This window comes from Geospiza fortis, unplaced genomic scaffold, assembly GCF_000277835.1.
Source record: "Geospiza fortis unplaced genomic scaffold, GeoFor_1.0 scaffold425, whole genome shotgun sequence".
Classification (NCBI taxonomy): Eukaryota; Metazoa; Chordata; class Aves; order Passeriformes; family Thraupidae; genus Geospiza; species Geospiza fortis.
Genome location: NW_005054387.1, coordinates 577,414 through 599,382, shown reverse-complemented (window position 1 = coordinate 599,382; position 21,969 = coordinate 577,414). Strand labels below are relative to the sequence as shown.

Below are 21,969 nucleotides of genomic sequence, written 5' to 3'. Positions count from 1 at the left end.
GAGCTGAGCGTTTTCCAAGTGGTCACAGGCAAGGGGAGGACCTGCCAAACCCCAAGACATCCTTCTGCTCTCCTTGGTCTTGTCACTCTGTCCTTCTGTCTCTGCAAATCCACTGCAATTCACCCTTTCCTTAACTCTGTGACTGGTAACATTTTGGGTCTGGAGCAGAGGAGCTTTTACAGCAGGAACAACTGGAAATTTATACCAGTTCTCAGTATAAAAAGGACCAGAAGAAATTTAAAACAAGCAATACCCTGGATTAATATGTTAGTTACTTATGCAAGGGTATGCTAAGGAAACAGTCTTTTGTAGAAACAGAGATAAACCACAAAAAAGCTAAAGATTCTCATTTTAATGGAATCTGTATTAAATGTAATTCTGTGCAGGGAAGTGCTATACCCTGGAATATCTAGGTACAAAACACAGGTAGAAAAATAAAGAAAAAGAAGAGATATTGACAAAATGCAGCTGTTTTGGACTCTCAGGTACTTGCTACAGCAGTATGACAACCAGCAATATTTTACTTTGGATTGTATAAAAAACACACACATCCATCATTCCCAAGTACCTAATACAGAGATTGTTGCCATGGAAAATCTGCACCTAAACATCTCCTTTAGTAAACAATATAAACTAACAACTGAGGATGCAGTGCCTGTGTAGAAACAGAACATTTAGGCACTTGGCATCTTCCCAGTCAATGACTGTTTTAAAATGTATTAGTATGGTAATTGTCTCCAAGAACCCTGTAAAATGCACAGAACATGGGATAACAAAGGTTCAAGCTGTGAGACAATCTGGAGGAACTAATATCTTGCACTAAATATCAACCTGGTTAATTCAGACAAAATATATTCCAATGACCTCCAACACACAAAAATGCAGGAGCCAGAGGGCAGAAGGAATGGACTGGTGGCTTTTCTGCATATTAAATTTGCAAATATCCCATGTTAAAGAATCACCTTGCATCTGTGGTGTGAATAAACCCATGTCAGAGCATGCAGAGATTGGGTCCCTCCTCATGTTATTTAGAAAATACAATCACTACTGTATTATTAACTGAACTGGCATAGGCAAATAGCAGGGGCTGTGTTGAGTGGCTTAAAACATTTCAATAACCATTAGATTAACATTGTAGTTCAGTTTAGAGTGATCAAGTCACATTACTGAATTTTAACTGGGTAGCAGAGACATTCTAGCACCCTGCCACAAAGGGTTAATACAATTAGAGTGAGAAAAGTCTTGTTACTAGAGGACATGTTTTGATTATTAGATCAGATGAAGATAAAGAAGCAATAATTTTGGAAGTATTTCTGTATTGTTTCATTAAGTCATAGAGTATTAAACAATTCCCCCAAGATACAGGTTGAGAACATTGCTTTAATTTGTGAAACTGTAAGTTGTTTTCTGTGGAGGCAACCATTAAAATCTCTGTTATTTCAGAAGCAATTCCTCCATAATAAAACAGGAGATCAGCACATTATCACTGAGATTTGGTGCTTTGTACAACCTGTGCCTGGCACAGGCTTTCCCAGCACTTTGGGGTGAAAGTAACTATTTGGAAATATTTTTATAGTTGCAATAAATAAGGTTAAAGAGGGTTGAAATGACTAAAACTTTATCAATAGAGGCACTACATCAGCCACTATCAACAGAAAGCTAAATACAGAGCATTAGCTAGGCAAGGCTATGAGAAAATGGAAGGAGATTACTGAAATGAAAATCAAAGACTTGCTCTGTCATTTCTATGATCCTACTCCCTTTGAAGTTAATGGCTAAACTAATACTGACCTCACCAGGAACATGCTTTATTCCAAGAAAATCTGTCAAGTGCAAGGATTCAAGATATTTTCTATCAGGCTTTATGAAAAAAGTAAAATAAAAAAATCCCCTGAACATGGGTGTAGCCAGCAGAATGTGTCCCTCAAAACCAGGGCAGCTCCTTTCTCCCTCAATAAATGTGGTGCCCACATGGTGACAGGTGGGCAGGGAGTGATACTGTCAATGGAGTTACATAATAGGTGTCCTTTGCTCCACTGAATTTTCATAAAAATTCTGCAAAGCCAGCTTAAAGCATGCAGAAAACACTGACTGCAACACTTCAGCTTTCATTCCTAACAGGTCTCTCTCCATGTGAATTATGCTCCACCACAGCAAAACCAGTAACTGCTAGAAAATGTCAGAATTAGAGCAATTTGTAAGAGTTTCAATTGAACATTAAATCATTCTGATAGAGCAAAGCTGCCCACGCCACAGTCAGAGCTGAGTGGGAACTATCAGCCTCCTGCTCTCAGAACACTCTCAGACTATCAAACCTGCAGAACTACCAAGACTTTAATGGAACAGATAAATTTATCTTGTTTACACTTTGGAGCTCATAGGTGGTGGAACAATGAAGGAGACAGGAGTTACAGGAAACTGATTCATACCCCACGTCAGGAATCATTTCTCACGCTCACTCAGAGATCAGAACTGTGTGGGCTCAGCACAGGGAAAGTGAAACTGCCCAAGAGAGAGGTAAAAGGGTCATTCAGAGAATTCTTAGCTGCTCCTTCTGGTTCTAGCGCAGTGCTGCTCCTATGCAAATGAGTATAGGGCCAGATTGCTAATTAGAAATGGGAATTATTGTGCAGCAAATACACAGTTAAAAAAATTAAATAGTTATTGGTAACAATAAATAAATAAATAATTATTATTTAAATAATTAAATGGTTATTATATAAAAGCCTTCTCCATGTCCTGATTTTACTTGTTTCTATGCCCTAAATGATAAACTAAAATCTAAATGATACACTTCCCATTTCCAGTGGAGGGAACTGGAGGGGGTAGCAGGGACATTGAAAGATAAACCAATTCCTTGCAAATCTTCAATATGTATAACTGGAATGGGAATTAAAAGTTTGAAAATCTAAGAGGGATTTTCTGTGCTTTTTCAGTTTAACTGTTTCATTACATATCCATGCTCAATGTCTGCTGGGGTTTGGTGGTGATTTTAATCCTAAAGGTAGCTTTGTCCAATGTGCAAAAATACATTTCAAAACAGTAAGGATTGGGCCATTTAGAACTTAAAAAAACTGTGATCCCTTAAAAGCAATATACCCAGGGGGTGGAATGGGATGGGTTTGAAGGTCCCTTCTAACTCAAACCATTCTGTGATTCCACGAATGCCACAGAAACCAGAACTCAGCCACACCCTGAAGGAGCCAATGGCTCAGGACCACAGGAAACCCCAATACCATCATCTCTGAGACATCCTTTGGGCACAACCAAACCTTACTTTGAGTGTGCTGTTCTTGGCTGTCAGCTGCTGCTCCAGCTGGGAGATTTGGCTGCTGGAGTTCTCCCTCAGCTTGGAGAGGCTGCCCTGGAGTCTCTGCACATCCTCGACGAGCTGCGCGATCTCGCGCTCCTTCGCCGCCAGCTCCACTTCCAGGCTGGAGCGGGTCAGCACCTCGATGGCCTGCTCCTGCAGGGAAAACACCATCAGGGCACAGAAAGGAAGGAAACTGGCAATTCCTCAATCTAGCACTCCTCTGACTGACATTGGGAATGTGGAAGATGGAATTTCCTACAGCCCAGGACAGCTCTCTGGGAAAGCACGGATAACAGAGGGAATAAATTTCCCTGTTTTGTAAGTGCACTGGAGAGATGCAGCAGTGAAAGTCAAAGGATTCTATTTAGATCTATTTATTATTAATAGCCCAAGTGCTTTGACAACTATGAAAATCTGTGCTTACAAAATACTAATCAGATAAAATATTCTGAAGTAATGGAGCAGAATTTCTTAATAAGGAACGGCAGAGCCATGTGCCTGTGGCTCTCTGCATGCACACTGCACGTTTCAGGCAAAATTGTCAAAAATTGCCCCAAACTGCTACTTCCAATGAACTTGATCCTTGCATGAAAATTGTTCATGTTAACATTATTGCAAGCATCCCTCTATGGGGAAGAAGAGAGATGTGACAGCTCTAAGACAAGGCCATTCTCCCTTTGGTCACCACTTTCAGAAATTCTCTTTCCTAAATCTTCCTTCTTCCAGTTTCCCACAGCTGTAAAATCTGTCCTCAAGTCTGGAACTTCCTCTCTGAACTGACTTCCTGGGAGGAGAAGGAATCAGAGAGGTCCTGAAGGAGGCAGATCCATTCAGGAGAGATAAAAGACTAATTGCACCATCTCTGTCTCCTTCTGTGCTGGGAGATTACAGCTGTGATGCACTGGGGAGCTCTGAGCCTCCTCCATGGATAAAGTGAGGAAGGCCTTGTGCCTGTATGGGGGGCAGGAGGCAGCCCAAGGAGGGGCACACGTTCCATTAAAGAGCCCAAAATGCATCTGACAAAGGTTAATGGCTGTTCCTCAGAAGCACCAGTGAAGGAGGAGAGAATCCATTCAGCAAGAGGCAGATGAAGATGGTGAGCACTAAACCAAAGTTCTGTGGTGAAAGAGCTGAGAATTCACCCCAGTGACACCCTGACAGCTGAAGGTGACACTGCAGCAGATTGAAATATACTCCATACCCTCTTTTCTGGGAATACAGGGACAACAAAATCCCCTTTTCCATATCTTCTAAACATTCAGCTTGATTCTCAGTGACTACACCCTGCTGCACTCACAGAAAGCTGCATGTACTAACAGCAGTTAACAACACTCTCCTATTACACTGAATTATACTTTTAACTTGAAAAAACCTCTAATTTGCTTGCATGAAACATCACAAGTTGTATAATCATCTGCTGCTTGTGCCTATTGAGACTAGAACGTAGAGTCTGAAATAAGATAGATAATGATCATTTTCATCCTGCAGTAGTTGTCATATTAAATATAAATGAAGTGCAGAAGTACTATTAAATACAAGAAAGACCTAATGTTAAAATAATGATAAGACTAGGACACGAGATAGGAAGAGGCAGGTAATTCAGAGTTACAAGTGATATTCAGGCTTTTTTTTTTTGTTTTGCAGCCTACTTGCCTATCTTTTGACTTCTCTGAGAAAATACTGGGTTGTATTAATAGACAACCAAACAGATCTGGAGGACTTATGGTTTGTTACTCATTCTCTGCAAATGATTTTTAAAGGCAGCCATGTGTTCCTCTGCTATCAGTGTCAAGCACGTATAAGGCTTGCAAAGAAAAAAAAAAGCAATGATTTCTTTTGTTTCTTAAATCTGCTGCTTAGAAGTAGACTAAATTTCACTTAATTGCGTATTTACATTTAAATACTCCTATTTCTCCTTTGGCAAACAAAAATCAAAATAATCTGGCTGCTCATCTGTGATACCTGCTCACCCAGGGCCAGCTGGAGCCCTGGAACAGACCCCCGTGCCTGCAGGTCCCATCAGCAGCCTTGGCTTTATTCACAACCACACAGAGGAGGCAACAAGCAGGAGTGCAGGGTATCTTCTCAGTTCTCCAGGGATTTATAGGTGCAATTCTCAGTTTAGATACAGCCAGTGAAAACTGGAGTGGTATCAAGTTTATTTCCAGTTTTTCTGATAGCCCAGATGGGGAGTTAGGAGAGGCAGGGAGCTCTGGGTGCCCTTGGGATGGAGCCACACCTCAGGGCCCCATGTGCTGATGGCCAGCAAGGCTCTCTTGCTGCCTCCATTTCTCCTCTGCTGATGCTCTCAGCCATGTGAAATGATTTCTGAGAGCTGTGCTGTCCACCTGGAGCAGGGTGTGATGGATCACCCCAGAGCCAAGTGACCTCTGTCCTTCCCCTGGTCTCCTCCAGCCACCAACCCCCTCAGAAGCTGAACCCCATCACAATCCCAAAGGAACATCGTTCCCTTTCAGTTAAAATATGACTTCAAACAGCTGTTTTTATAGCTGTGGGCATAAATTGAAGGAGCTGTACTGCAGGAATGTCAGAAACCTGTAAGAGTCAGTAAATATTTTCTCTCACCACATCAGGTGCCTTCTGGATCTGTGTTGCAAGTTGGAGAGATTTGTTAGCTGATGAGAGCTGCTCCCTTAAGGTCTCTGCCTCTCTCTGAGCCACCTCTGCCCTCTGAAGGAAATGAAAAGGGGTGAAAAGAGAAAGTACATTCAGTTTAACAACTGACAATTATTACAAGAACATTCATCAATTCATGCCTGACTGAATATAATTGATTTTCCTAAACACTCAACCTAATAAATGTTAGAAAAAAACATAGAATGTGATGGATTTTTATTTTAAACAGTACAAGGAAGAAATAATTGAGCGATTATGACAGTAATTTAACGCTAGGAGCAAGGAATCCCCTGCTGATACTAATGCTGCGGCCCACTGAATTTCCCAGACTGAATAAATACAAGTGGAAATGGAGTCTTTTTATTCAATTTCTTTCTATTCTCATAGACCAAGCAGATTTTATTGCAAGGCTCCTCATGGGAATAATTCTCACGGGTAAATGCAGAATTAAAAGATATTCTGACCACTCTCTCAAACACACATACAATGTTGTGGGCTGTCTTTCTACAGTAATTATTCCCTAAAACATGAATTGTTAGATTCTGTTCTTTCAGCAGGTCTATTTGTTCAACAATATTTAACCCTAAAGTGACAATTTTGCACAGCTCAGTTACCAGCTGCTGAGGATTTATGCAATAGTTGATAAGCCTCTGACTTGGCCACTGGTCAAAATGCCCATCTAAATATTGAATAGTGGTAGAAAAGAGAAAGAATGATGAGGAAAAACTGTGTGTATGAGAGTTTGGGTAGAGACAGATGGATCAGTAACTTCAGGCAATAAATAGCAGCAAAGTCCTTTTCATAACTGTCTGTAAGCTTCTGTTAGAAATGGAACAAAACCTGGTTCTTTTACAATATGCACTCCTCCTGGCAAGACTGTCTTCTCTCTTTTTAAAAAATGTATTTTATTGTTATAAAACCACACTGCTTTCCTCCTTGAGTAATCACTGCTTTTTGCCTGGGCTACTCCATGCAAATCATGCTGTGCTTTTAGAAAATAGCCAAAATAATTTTCTATCTCCACTTCCAAGACCTATCACCAATTCTACCAAACCCATCAGCTGCCACCAGTGACGGTCACAACTTTTCTTGACCAGCTGATGGATCCCTTCCTTCATGGAATGACAAATTCCTAGTGCCATTTTTGAGCCACCCAAACCTCCACAGACTCCTGGCTAATCCTTTGGAAAACCCAGGTCTAAAATCTAAATATAAATCTAAAATAGTGACTATAGAACATAGAGCAAATATAAAACCTGTAGTGAATATAAAATTATAGTTAATATAGAAGCTGTAGCAAATATGCAACTTCTAGTAATATAAAACATAGCATAAATATAAAATCTATAGAAAATATAAAATCTATAGAAAATATGAATCCTACAGTGAACATAAGCCCTACAGCCCTGTGTGTGTGTGGTCTCTGACTTCCTCCCCAGTCAAAGCACTCTCTGCATGTTTAATCAATGAGTAAACTCACAGCAATCAAACACTAAATGCATCATCTGCGCTATTTGCTTACAACATTGTATTAAATGATTTTGCATAGGTTCTACAGCTGTAATTAAAATGTGATTGTAAAAAGTACGGTGACGTGGTTCCAATAATCAGAGCAGGGGACACAGCCTATTGTGTGCTTAGAAAATGTGGAAACAGCAGCAAAAAAAGGCACAAAAAGAGGGATTTATGTTGTTTATGTGGCTGATAATATTAGGATAAATACTGAGCTAACAATACACATTGAGATAAATTATTTTCTGGTACTTTATTAGATGTGCAGCTACATATATTGATCTAATAACTGCAGAACAACTCCAGCAAAGCAGGACAAGTTACTACACTGTGGCACTTGCTCTTCCATCTACTGCTGGATAAGTAATGGGTTTTGCAGCCTTGAGCAATTCTGCTGATGGCTTCCATTCAGTGCAGCATTGTTTGGAGAATCTATTCAGCTCGCATGCGAGCAAACCACAGAGGATATTGCTAATAGGTGCTACATCTGCATATACAGTGAGCTGTCAGCTGCCCTCTCTGCACAGCCTCCCCAGCCAATTCCCAACACCTGTTGTGATCCTCAGAATAATACCAGACAAGATTTCATACCAGGCATTGTTAAAAATACATCAGCACCAACTCTGGGCAATTCTATTTGGGAAATACTGGTCAATTCCCCTCTTTTTCCCCTGCTCTTTACAGAATGGAAGCTTTTTAGAGGCAGAATTACAGATGTGCTCAGTGTCTGGAAAGCACTTTTGGGTGCTATTGCAATGTAAATTATAAATGACACACAAAACCCTGTTAAAAGAATGCTAGTTTCCAATTTGAGCACTTACAAGTTTGGAAAAGCCAAGCCCGAGGCTGGTGCTCAGCCACCCTGTGTGAGGGTTCAGGAGTGGGATGGCACCACACAGGACCTGCTGTGGCTTTCCCAATGAGGTTTTCCCAATGAAATGCCCTGCTCCATCAGCTCTGAGAGAACATGGCTTGGTGAGTGATCTTCTCTTTGTCCTCTTGTTCCCTGTGTGATCTTCATCTGCTCCGAGCTAATCCCACTCCCCTCTGCCAAGGGCATTAACCCTTCCTCATGGGAGCTCTGCTGCACCACCAGAGGTGCTTCAGGACATGAAGGACTGCACTGCACAAGCCCTGTCAGGAGCTCTGTGGGCTCCTGGAGCCCTGGCACATCTCCCTGCATGGCAGCCCAGGCTCCCAGCCTGGCAGGAGCTGCCCCTGCCCACACCTGCCCAGTGGCTGTGGTGCTGCTCCCCTGCCAGACCCTCTAGGTTTGCCCTTTCCACTGCCACCTCTCTCTGCTTGTCACTCTGTCCCCTTCCTAATTCATTCAGGAGCCCCATCTCTGTCCTCTCTTTGCTCCAGGGTGCCTTCATCTCCAGGCAGGCAAACCCAGCTCATCCCTCACACGACCTAAAGAACATCCACAAACTTCCAGAATGAGCCTTACCCCCACGATTTCCTCCTTCCTCTTTTCCTCCTTTCTCTTTTCCTCCTTCCTCTTTTCTTCCTCTTTTCCTTGTTGCTTCTTCTCCAAATGTCCTCACAAAAGGTCCTCCAAGTGCTCCTGTCCTGGTGTCTGTCCCCATGCCCTGCTCACCATGAACCCCTCTCCCTGTCCTGCTCCCGTGCTGATGTCTCCAGTCATGGCAGGGGCAGCCTGGGGAGTGTCTCCCCTCCTTGTGCCCCCCACAAGATCTCACATCACACCCAGAAAAAGCAGAACCTGCCTGGTGGATGCTCACCCAGCCAGAGCAGTGACTGCAGTGTGCCTGGGACAGGCACCAGCAGCAAAGCCTGAACAAATTCAAACCAGATTCTGCTGAGTTTCTGTGAACTCTTTTTTCCAGACTCTTATAGGCTGGCCAAACTTGAGGCTGGTTTTTTTAATTATTTTTTTTTAATTTTTCTACTTGAAGCAACAGAAGATACAACCCTGAGAAAAAAGGGAACCATCCCTCATCAAATCCCTTCTATTAAATCTGGGCACAGCAGGCTCCTCACCAAAACAGCAAGAAAAACTCGTAACATCTGAGAGAAAATGGATTTCCTTTTTCCTAATCTTGTTCTTAAAAATGGTTGAACAATTTTTCCTGAAGTGAGAAAAAAGAGAGCAGCCAGAGACAGGCGCCCAGTATGGAAAATGGCTACATCTGAGGAATCTTGCACAACTGCAAAGTTCACAAAACCTTCTGTTTGTGTGCAACTGTCCCACTTCAGCTGAGAAATACAGACAGATTCACAGAATTACAGAAAGGGTTTGGAAGGGAGCTTAAAGCCCATCCAGTGCCACTCCTGCCATGGCAGGGACACCTCCCACTGTCCCAGGTGCTCCCAGCCCCATCCAGCCTGGCCTTGGGCACTGCCAGGGATCCAGGGGCAGCCACAGCTGCTCTGGGCACCCTGTGCCAGGGCCTGCCCACCCTGCCAGGGAACAATTCCTAATTCCCAATCTCCCATCCAGCCCTGCCCTCTGGCAGTGGGAAGTCATTCCCCCCTGTCCTGAAACTCCAGCCCTTGTCCCAAGTCCCTCTCCAGCTCCCCTGGAGCCCCTTTAGGTGCTGGATATTCCACAGCACAGCTGCTTTTCACCAGTCAGTGCTAAAACTCTTGGTTTCTTTCTCCCAAATCCTATGCACAGCCTAAAAAAAACCCTCAGTGACCACTGACAGTCACATTAATGGCCTTGATGAAGCTCATGCAAATCTAATATTACCCAAAATCCTATTTTTCAGCACAGTTCAGTTCTACAATTCCTCCTAATTCCTACACCACTGTTTTCCAGTACAGAACTACCTTCCTGGTAACAAAATATTTCAAAATAGTTCTATTTTCCTTCATAGAGCAGGTAAATATTGTACTGCTCACAGTGGAGCCAGGAGGTCATGATTGTAATGCTGCCGTGTGCTTTCCAATTAAAAATAGAAAAAAAAAAAGCCTTACACAATATATCCAGTTTAAATTATTCTCCTTGTTTCCTGACAAGATAATGAATAGCATGAACTGAGTGCTCTTCTACTTACAGTAAAATGTTAATTTGATCAAAGACCAGTGGTGTGAACAGCAAAATGAGATACTAATGTGAAAAAAAATGTATAACCTTTCCCTTAAAGTTCCACCAGCCCAACTCTATTTCCTTATTCCATGCTAAATTCAGTGCTGTATGTGGGAAAATCTTCCTATGGGCGAGGAGGGGGTATTATCACAAGTAATTCTGCTGCAGTTAATGAGCCTGGTTATGGCAGCAATCACCATGCTTGGAGCTGACATTCAGACTTGCAAGCTGCTGCAAAAGCTGTGTTTCTTGGACTACAACATCAATTAAAACACACTGGTTCAATGTGCTTTAATTTCCTAACTTTTCAGATATAAAAATTTGCTACAAAACCTTTAGATGGCCCTAACTTCCACAGAGCAGCAGCAAGGTTAGCAGAACATCAGGGACATGAAAGATTTTTCAGGGCTCTGGCATCTATTTTTTCCAACAATGGAGAAATACACGAAAAAAAGAAAAAACTCCACCAACCAGAAGAGGTTGGGCTGTCTTCATTCTTGTCTTCAGGCTATTGCACTTTCCTCTGTGTGCTGAAAGGCTGCCAGATAAATGTATTCCCAACTGATAGCCAGGCATTTGCAGGAAACCCATGTTTGCATGGAAATAATATTAACCATATTTTGCCTTTACACAGAACATCTCCCTGCAAGGATCTCAAATGCCCTTTGCAAAGGAAACATTTTTATTCCCATTTTACAGACAGTGAAATCCCAGGATTAAGTGAATGCCTTCATCTGCCATGAAGCAGTGTAACTTAACTGGATCCATGGATTTGGGCTGGGAGGGACCTTAAATCTCATCTCATTCCACTCCCTGCCAGGGCAGGGACACCTTCACTACCCCAGGGTGCTCCAAGCCCTGTCCAGCCTGGACTGGGGCACTTCCAGGGATGGGGCAATTCCAGGATGGAGCAATTCCAGGGATGGGGCAATTCCCCAGGGATGGGACATTTCCAGGGATGGGGCACTTCCAGGGATGGGGCAATTCCCCAGGGGATGGCACACAAAGAAAGCCCCCAGGCCACTGCCAAGGGAGTCAGAAATCCAAGCAAATCCTCTGGCAGGGTCTGTGCCAGCCTTGGTGCAATGCAGGAATGGAGGCAGGATGAATTCCTGTGGGAACCCAGGAAATTCCTCTGGCTGCCCTGGAGGACTTGAGACCCTGTCAGAGGGCTCAGAGACCTTGGCACAGAGCCCAAGACCCCTGTGCCTTTGATTTTGGCCCATGGAGCAAATTACCACCTTTATACGAAGAATTACAAGTTAAGAGAGTTTAAGTAGAATAATAGTTAGGTCGTCATGGGGTGAAAAATAGACTTTTGGGGTTTTAGAATGGGGGCTTGGGGTCCCAAGATGGAGGAATTTGGGTGTACCCTGTCCTTCTTCTTTCTTCTTCCTAGCCTCCATGTTCTGGGTGATGCTGGCACTTTTAGATTGGTTTAAGGTAGAAGCTCACTGTCTAACATAGGTGATAGGTATTGGGAAGTTATCGTAAATAATGTACATGTAGTTTTTAGAATAAAAAGATAACACCAGTGTGCCTCAACCCAACCTGCCAGACAGACCTCAGCGGGTCAGAGAAAGAATTTTATAGATAAGAAACAATAAACAACCTTGAGAACGAGAACAGAAGAATCCTGACTCCTTCTTCGACAGCTGGGCTGGGAAAAGAGACTTGTACCTAGCTCAGAGTCACTCTGACCAGCAGAGATTCTGAGAAATTCCCTTCCTGATGGAAGTGCAAAGCCAAGGATGCCTCATCAAGGCTGTGGTGGTCGTAGCAAACCCTCCCCCTGAGCATCAGCACCACCTGCATTGTGCTGCACTTGTGCTGCTGAGTGAAAAGGGGAATTTATTCCATCTGCTGCTCAAAACCACACATATTTTATGGCAATCTCACTTAGCAGGAATATCTTTTCGAACCATTTTCCAATGTGATTTGTTGGAGACAGGAAGGTGCCACACACAAGGAAATAAAAAATAATCTTGAGAGCAGCATTTCTGCTAAAACACCCTGGTGAGGTTTTCTTTCTACTTTTATAGCAGACACTGTTTTATGTATTTTAGTGGCAGTTTGGCTCCAAAAATTGCTTAAATTCACTAACTCTTCCTCTACAGACTTTAAACCCAACCCTACATTTCTGTGGAATAAATGATATTGATCCAGTCTAGATTCTTTAATAAAAGCTGCTATATTTTAGAAAGTACACTTTTCTTGATTTATTGGTATTGGAAGTTTCTATATTTGACTTTCTTTCCCCAGAAAAAATAAGAACTAGAAATCTGGGAGCGCTATCAGCACTGTGAAGATGGAAAGAAAACCAAAGGAAACATTTGGCTTTTCCAAAGGGATAACAGAAGAAAAAATAAATTAATTCTTCTTCTATAGCTTATACAACATAATCCACACACACACACAAAATCTCATGTTTTCTTTCTCTTACCACTCTCAGAATCTAAGGATACCTATACTTGAGTCTGCTTTTCAAATAAATTTCCTCCTCTTTCAGATTAAAATACAGCAACCCTAACGAAAGTTCTTCTCTTTTTGTTCTAAAAGTGAAAAAGCACCTTCTTTTTTGCAGGAAACTCAAATTACAAAGCTCATTAGATTTTCTTTTTTTTAACTATGTGATCAATGCATAAAGGCAGAAAAGAGACCAGGACACATCAATGACTCAAAGCCACAAATTCAGACTCAGTATTAAAATCTTAAAATGAGCCCAGCTGTAATTTAAAAAAATTAAATGTATTCATATTAAATATAATATATTTAAATATTCAAATATATTTAAATATTTCTGTTTTCACAGCCTAGGAATTATTCTTCCCAACAAAAACCTCTGTTTTTCTCAGGCACAACTGGATGATTCCAGGTTCCTGGATGAAGTACAGAAAGAGAACAACAATTCATTTGAATAAATTTGTCGTCCCAAAAAATTTGTGACTTTGCTGCCATAAACACTGGAAAGGTGTAAACTTGAAAAGGTACAGGAAAGTGCTAACCATAAATATTTGTCTAAAATAAACAGTCACACAACTGTAACTGCTGTGAATGCAGGAATGTATACTGGAGCTTCATTAACTTCCCTGATTGGAAATTAGAATATTCTGGGAATCAAACAATAAAAAATTCAAAGATGCTGTATCCCAAACTATGATAAATCATTTATTTTGACAAGTACGGGTAGTTTAGTTTTAATTATTTATTCTTATACTTCGTAGCATATCAGAAAATATGCAGTGATTTATTGTGCAAAATGAAATCTTAATAAAATGAGTCCCTTCACCAAACTACAGCATTATTAAATCTTCATGGAAATGCAGGGGGAACTCTGGGTTATGTTATCAAGTTTTGTCATTGAGCTGCTGGGTTAATAAAGTGAAAAGGAGCCCTTCCTATTTGGCTTTATTGTGCCTTCAGTAGGAACTGAGCCCCAGAGTCCCACAGCCCTGGGGATGAGCAGAGGATGGACAGAAATGGGCAGAAATGGACAGAGATGGACAGAAATGGACAGAAAAGGACAGAGATTCTGCACCATGGCTCTCCTGAGCCTGGACATGATGGAATTGCACCTTTCACCATGAATCCAAAGGGGGTTTTGGCTTCAGACCCCACACCCTTCCTAAAGCCCCATGGCAGGAGCTAACAGCTCCCCTCCAGGCAGCTGCAGCTGGACCAGACATTTAATGCACTATTCTTGTCTTTTTTAGATAAAAAACCCTCTCAGGACTTTCCAAGGGAAGGGTTACACCCACATCACCCTCACAGGGGGTGTAGCTTGGTGCACTCTGATCTCTGCCAGCCAGAATGGAGCAGCCCTGCCATAAAACCCCACTCAAGATTGTGGATTAATGGCACTGAGCACCTGGATGAGCAGCTGAGAAGAAAGGGGCTGTCACCTCCCCTCATCTGCAGCACCCAGTGAGGGATTAATTTCTCTCACTGTTATGTTTTGTGGGAAAATTCAGTTTACACCTTGTGTTAATGACACAATGGAGAGGGAGGGAGCTTTGTGGTCACTACACCTCCCTCTCTCTGAGCAGAAAATTGCAAAGCTCACTGGCATTTAAAGGCAATTATTCTGATGAGCCAGTAATTTGTTCTGGGGTTGGTATTAAGTAGCCCAGAAAGCTCCTGCATGAAAAAACTTGAGGATCCAAGTGAGAAAAAGCATTGGGAGAAGAGAGATGATGGAGCTGAAGATAAGAATGGTCCTTGCTTCACCCCACAGGACACAGGGCTGGGAGCCACCACATCAGCTCTGTCCCTGTGGATTTGATCGTTTTTATGGACACCTGGGCCAAGGTCAGGGGGCACATCCACCCTCCTGTTCCCTGGAGAGGGAAAGGCATTCCCCACCCCCCAAGAGCCAGAGAGGAACAGCAAGGGAAGTTCTGAAGTGCCAGGTCTGGATTTAAAAAGGGAGATAACTGGGAAGGGCATTTTCAAGAAGTGTCAGATATATAAAAATCTACACTAATTTCTTATTCCCATATTTTTAGTGGAAATCTGTGCTCTGAATCCCAGTCATTTGGGTCAGTGCTAATTCCAGAGCAGCAAAACATCACATCCACATCAGCAAGGCAGGCCCTGAGCAAAGCAGGAGTCGTGCTGAGCACTACTCTTTAAAGGTAGCCTTAATAATGGGGAATGAGCACTTACTGAAATGGTAAAAGGAAATGTTAATTTAACTATTAAATACATAATTAGGTTAAGTACTTGTTTCTGCAATTGTAACACTTCAGCCTGATGCAAACTCACTTTCTGGCCTGTGCAATAGATTTAATTTCTTCCAGTAATTTTTATTTTTTTTTCAACTATGAAGAGGTAAAACACAGCAATTGCTGCTACAAAGATTAGATAGAATTCATCAAAGTGCTTTATAAAGGTAAAGCATCACACAAGGCAAAGACTCTATGGGCAGCAAATGAGCTGAGGCACTGTAGCAGCTCCTGCTCCTCTCCAGGTGAACCTGCCCTTCAAGGTATAATCCATTTTTGGAGACAATAAGGAATTTAGAAATACTGTTCTTTGACTATAGCCCCCTTTAGACTGAGGGAAAAAACCAACTACTGGGTAAATCATTGCAAAGTGTACTGCCTTTGCAAAAATCACAAAATAATTCTACCAAAACATTTTTAACACCTACATAATTTCTAAAAAGTCTACATATTTTCAAATAATTACTAGCACTTTCATAAATATTTAATGCTGTCTACAAAAGTTCTTTGACAGAACTAAAAACCCACTGTACAAACACCACTTTGCTTCTACTGACTAAACAATGTGCACATTACTGTGCACACAACTTACAAATATGATTTTGGCTTCAGTAAAACATTAAGATGCTGGAGTGTGTCCAGGGAAGGGAATGGAGCTGGGGAAGGGTCTGGGGCGCCAGGAGTGGCTGAGGGAGGTGGGGGAGCTCAGCCTGGGGGAAAAAAGGCTCAGGGGGGATCTTCTCTCTTCCTAAAACTCCCTGGAAGGAGGCTTTAGGTGAGGGTTGGGCTCTGCTCCCAGGTTACAAGTGATAAGGCACAAGGAAACAGCCTCAGGATGCTCCAAGGGAGGTTTAGGTTGGATATCAGGGAAAATCTCTTCACTGAAAGGATTGTCCTGCCCAGGGCAGTCCCCATCCCTGGAGGGATTTTAATCCCTGTGGATGTGGCACTGGGGGACATGGGTTAGTGGTGGCCTTGGCAGCGCTGGGTGATGGTTGGACTGGGTGATCTTGGAGGGCTTTTCCAGTGGAAATGATTCTGTGATTTGTATTTTTCCAGTTTTCCAAGAACTAATATAAAGGCCAACAGCACTTGTTGCAGCCTTGACAGCTGCAGCAGGGGAGTGTGGGGGCTGAAAGCTGATCTGGCAAAAGGGAAAAGACAAAACAAAACAGCAGCTGGAGCAGGGGGTACATTTTCAACAGATCAGTGACCTGGTCTGGCTCACACAACCACTGCTGACAGCAGGACCCAGGGAGGGGAAGGAGCTGCCACTATACCCCTGGAAGGGAGCTGCTCTAAGGCAAACTCCAGCTGGATTATAAATCCATAGCCTGGGAGATTGGAGATTGCAATCTCTGGTGGTACCTGGCAGAGGGATTCATGAAGCTCACTGATAAGCAAATCCTGGCTGAGCTTTTCCCTCTGTGAAACCAGCAGCCAGTGGCTTGTGGAATTTCCATTATCATGGAATCCATGCACATCTCCTCCAACACCCCACTCACTCAGAAGGGTTCTCTGCAAGGCTGGTGGGTTTGGGTTTGTTAAAACTCAGTGTTTCTGCCACTCATGCCAGGAGTGCGTGCACTGGGAGGGGTGGCCAGAGAGACATTTTTTCACAGCCCAAATTAATATCTGCAGGAACAAATGGCAATTTCTTTGTGGTCCTGCCCAGAAAGAACAGTCTGACCCAACCCTTGCTAAAAAATAATATGCCAATAAAACATAGCAGAAAAGGAAGGGGGAAAAAAAGTCTGGAGAAGTCCCCAAACCTGCACTCCTGCCGCAGCCACAGGGCAGAGGCTCTTTAATTTGGGCAAATCTGCATGTCTGAGTAGAGGCCAACATGATGGATTTAGAAACATAAAGCCAAGAATAACTACAGTGGGAAACTTAAGTTTAAATTATTAGAAGGTAAATATATGGCAAGCACTGCTCTACTGTGCACACAATCCTTGCAGAGCATCCCTAAAGAGCTGTATTTTGCTCAAAATTTGCATATTTTCTTACTCCACACAGTTATGACTGCAAAATGCACATAAAAGAACTGTCGTGAAATCCAAAAGAGAATTAAAAAAGAATAATCAAAGTCACACTTAGAATTTTATGGGGGATTCAATTAAAATCCTACCTGATTTGCTCTTTCAAGGTCTGTCATGATCATCTCGATTTCGTCAGCCCTGGGAGAACAAGAGAGCAGAAGTTTTGTTATTACACAGAGAATGGCTGCTGCATGAGCTCAGGCACAGCAACAGGCACACAAACACCAATATTTATTGTCAATATTCATTTGTAAAAGGACACAGTAGCACTGAGCAGCTCATCTCCTGACTGGTGAGACCCTCTGCAGTTTTCTGGACCACTCTGCAAATCTCTAATTCCTTTGCCTGTCCCTCTTTTTGCAATGCAATAGGAAAATTGATATTTGAGCATATTCATTGGATCTTTGAAGGTCCTACTCCCCAAAATTCCAGGCAGTGTCATCTTTCCTACATGTATAGGTGCTTCCCAAGTGATAATTATGGAGAAGTCAAAGACTGCAGTTCTTCAGTCAACTCCCCACATATACAAGACCAACCAGCTACTCTTCTGTTTCAGTGTGCCCAGAAGTTTGGTTCTTAATTTGGCCAAAAAAAAAAAAAAAAGAAAAGAATATCAAGAGGTCAAAGAGACCAAGAAATTCAATTTTACGTTACATGGAAAGGAGGGGTTTTTTTGACATGAATTTATCAAACTCTAAATTTAGACCCCTAATGCACTTTGCAAAGTTGAACTGCAAAGTCAAAGGGCTGAAAACTATAAAAATATTAAAGGAAAAAAAAGATCCTTCAGATCTTTGTGTTAGGGAGCAGCTCCCAGACCTGACCCCTTAAAAATCAGCATTTTCTAATACTTCGCTCACGCAAATGGAGCCAATCCTTAAGCAATCTTTTCTTATCTTCATGCTCAATCATGGGCAAATATTTCCCACTCATGCTCACCTGGGAAAGGTACCAGGAGAAAGAGCTGACAGCCCTAAAGAATGTTCTGTATCAATATAATAAGACAGATTATTCTCCCCAGACATTTTGCCTGTCTTGTATGCCTGAACCATATGGAAGCAATAAACACTGTCCTCATCTCCTCTGAACAGCAGCTTTACCAGCAAGTCCTTTTGCAATCTGCCAACACCATAATGTCTGGTTTTTGTTTTTAATCTGCAGCAGATCATTATCAGTAAAAGCTGTGAAATACTGGAATTCCCTTCCCCTGCCCATGCAGAAAAGTCAGGGTTTGTTTTTCTGCTGATTCTCACAGAAGATCCATTTCCCTGTGCAGGTGTTTGTTAGGAAAGATGGTTAATTGAAGTACATCAGGGTTCTGGCACACTCCACACTGGATCATTACAGTGAATATTGACTTATTCCTCAACAGCATTTTAGGCTTTTGGGTGTACACTTAGGGAAATGCAGCAAAAGATCATAATAAGTAAATGTGCATGTATATAAATTAATGGAAAATTATTTTTAATTACAGCCTTTAATGTTGTTGGGGCAACATGAACTGCCTTCTGAAAAGATCTTTTGGACAATAATGGAAAACAGATTAACATGTGTTTTCTTGTGCAGGAGAAGCTAATGTGCTCTCACACTGGGCAGAAATCCTGCACACCATGTTTTGAATTAATAATAAATAATGGTCATTACTTACTGAACTGAACTGAACAACCACTGCCTGGGCAAAAAAAGGATTCAAGGGAGAAGCCACAAGGCTGACCCAGGCACATTAACATCAGCCTGCAATAACACTTTCCATCTCTTTAGCCTCTGCAGTTGTGAAACATCTTTTGTTTTAGACTCCAGGCCCAAAAAAACCTTATTAACCCACTTCTGGAAATGACAGCATTTCATGTGAAAAAGATGTCCCAAAGTCCATGCAAGTGACCCCACTGTGTATCTGTAACAGAGAAGAGGGAAGAGAGCATCCCAACACACCAAAAAGATGCTTCCCAGCATTTCACAAATATTTTTAGCCAGGATAGTTTAAGGATCCTCTTTATACAAGCTTCTGCATTCGGGCTCAATTTATGTGTGAATGCCTCAGGTTATATGGAGCCAGTAAATGATGTCTGGGTTATGTCAGAGAACAGAGCTGGGAATGTCCCACCCCATGCTGCCTGCAGAAGCCAATGCAGCTTCCTCTCCTTCTCTGGAGGGTGAGGAAAACACTAAAATCCCTGCATTTCCACCCAAACAGAGGGGGCAGGTATCAGCCAAAGGTCTGGAACAACACAGCACCTGGGAGGAGTGCAAGATTTGGAAGCAAAAACTCCTGGGATTGAGAGAGGGAGATTGCAAAGGTGGGGTTTGAGCTCAGCCAGGGAAACTCTTCTTTTTTCTGGCAGAAAGGAAGATGACTCTGATGGAGAAAAGATGAGTGGGTAGGGGGGAAAAGTGTGAGGGAGTCTGCACAATCCAAGGACCTTCAGCCACCTTGAAATGGGCAAGGTGAGGGGAGCCAAAAGTTGGGAAACTGGAAAAGACAGAGGAGCAAGGCAAGGAACAGAGGGATATCCAAGGCCAGTGGACCAAGGGGAGAGGGGCTCAAAAGAGCACTAAAGCTCAAGAGCACTAAACTCAAAAGCACCCTGAGCCAGAGGAAAGGTGGGTGGCTGCCAGGGAAACACAAGATGGTGATGGAAAAATAAGGTAAAAAGACTCAATCCTGCATTTAAAATGGAGAGAAATATTAATACTGGTATTTGTGTCCCATTTTGGCCGGGGTCAGGATTTAAGAGCTCTATTACAGCACTGGGATACACAGCCAATTACAAAAAAAAAGGCAACTGAGGATATAGAATGCCATAAAAATGACATTTGTGCCCTTCAGCGTGCGCAGATAATTCTGACTGAATCCAGGAAAGTGTCAAACTGTAGCCAAAGGCAAAATTGTCCCTTTGTCCTTGTATCCAGACACACCAGCTGACTGATCCTCAACTCCCCTTCCCCTCCTACATTTTTTCTCCCAAGCTTTCCAGCACACCTAATAAAAGGATGCAACATCTCCAAAAAAATTCAAGTGAACACCTCCAGCCTAGAGTCTGCACACAGATGGAGCGTAATGCTGCAACCATAAATGCAATCCTTAAGTAAAGTAATGAATTAAATTACTCTGTATTCTTTCCTAGCACAAGTGTCAACAGCATTCAGGAGAATCTTCAAAAGGAATTCAGGCTTTTCATTTTAAAAGCTTGACTACCACATCAGTAGCTGGCACTCAGCAGCCTAAAATCACTTATTTGAGAAAGTCTCTAATAGCTGCATTCACTGTTTGCTTAGCACAAGTATTTATTATAAAATAAATTACAGTTCTCACACCTTTTATGCACTCACAGAAACAACCTGCATTGATTTATTGTTTACAAAGGACTGTGTCAAATTCAGACCTGTCAGGCACGAGGCAGCTCTGCCTGGCTCACTGAGTGAGTCCCACACAGGTCATTTTTGATGTGTTCACCCTCTGCTACATTTGCTCATTTTCAGCCTTTCCTATTTCAATATTCCTCTTTATTTCAATGGAACAACTTGGCAGGCAAAGCATCACCCAGCTCTGGGCTTGTCCTGCAGGCTTGCACTGAAAATCTGATGGGAATCTTGAAGGGAACTTGGAAGGGACCTTGGAAAATCACTTTGTTCCATCCCTGCCATGGGCAGGAACCTTCCACCAGCCCAGGATGCTCCAAGCCCCAGTGTCCAGCCTGGCCTTGGGCACTGCCAGGGATGCAGGGGCAGCCCCAGCTGCTCTGGGCACCCTGCGCCAGGACCTGCCCACCCTCACAGGAAACAATTCCTTCACCTAATCAACAAATTTGTGGTTACCCAGAATCTATCTGTGACAAAGTCACCCCATGTGAACTAAGCTGACTTTTAGGAACCAGTACTCTGATTATTTCACTTTTTACTTTCTTTATTCCTGAAGGAACACACACCTTGGCCCCTCATGAGCGCCTCAATTTCCCCATCACCCCAAGAGATGAAGGCAAGGAGAAAAGTTCTTTCTTCAGATAGATACAGAGAACAAGGGTAATTAATAACATGGAGATATTTTGCTAAAATACACTGATATTTATGGTGGGTTACACCAGATTTCCACATTGCAACCCAACATCAATCAGGGCTTGGTCAAGGGTGATACTTTGTAAACATTAACACAGATCATGAGAAAAAGAGTGGGGAAAATCTGTTTTCAGGAATAAATGTTATCTACCCAGTGTTTTTGCATTCCACAGATAATAGAATCATTTATCTGATCCAGTTTCTTGTAATCTCTGTGGTAGAGGAAAAGTAATCATGTAAGCAAGACAGTTCTTCAGGGTGTATTACAGCTTGTTCTAAGTTTCAACATTTTCAGACTAAGGAATTTAGGAAATCAAATTTTAAGCCCAAGCATTTGGAGCTACAAAATCAGCACTACCATGTAAAAAGAATCTGAACTGTTGGAACAGCACGACCATGAAATATTCTATTATTTCTTCTCTCAGTACTGTGTTTGAAGTGAGAAACAAAATGCATTAAAAGCTATGGATTTTACAAGGTATAAGCTTTTACCAGTCATGAAACAGCCCTCAAAGCTAACATGCCATCTATAAAAAACAACTTAAGGAGCTGGGAAAAAAACCCAAACCACCCCACTTTTCAATTCAATTGCTTTGGGGAAATCAAAAGTGCAGAAAGGCTCGATTTTCATTT

The 21,969-nt window shown here is 42.3% G+C and overlaps 1 protein-coding gene across 1 annotated transcript in view; it reads right to left on the bottom strand.

Annotated features, from left to right (window-relative positions):
- The window catches only part of CUX1 (cut like homeobox 1), a 190,377-nt gene that overhangs the window by 54,017 nt on the left and 114,391 nt on the right, over positions 1-21,969 (bottom strand). The window contains exons 8-10 of the mRNA XM_031060636.1: positions 17,373-17,421; positions 5,900-6,004; positions 3,278-3,466 (exon numbers count right to left, since the gene is read on the bottom strand). Coding sequence (XP_030916496.1) covers positions 3,278-3,466; positions 5,900-6,004; positions 17,373-17,421 — 343 coding nt within the window. The remainder of the gene's footprint in view (positions 1-3,277; positions 3,467-5,899; positions 6,005-17,372; positions 17,422-21,969) is intronic.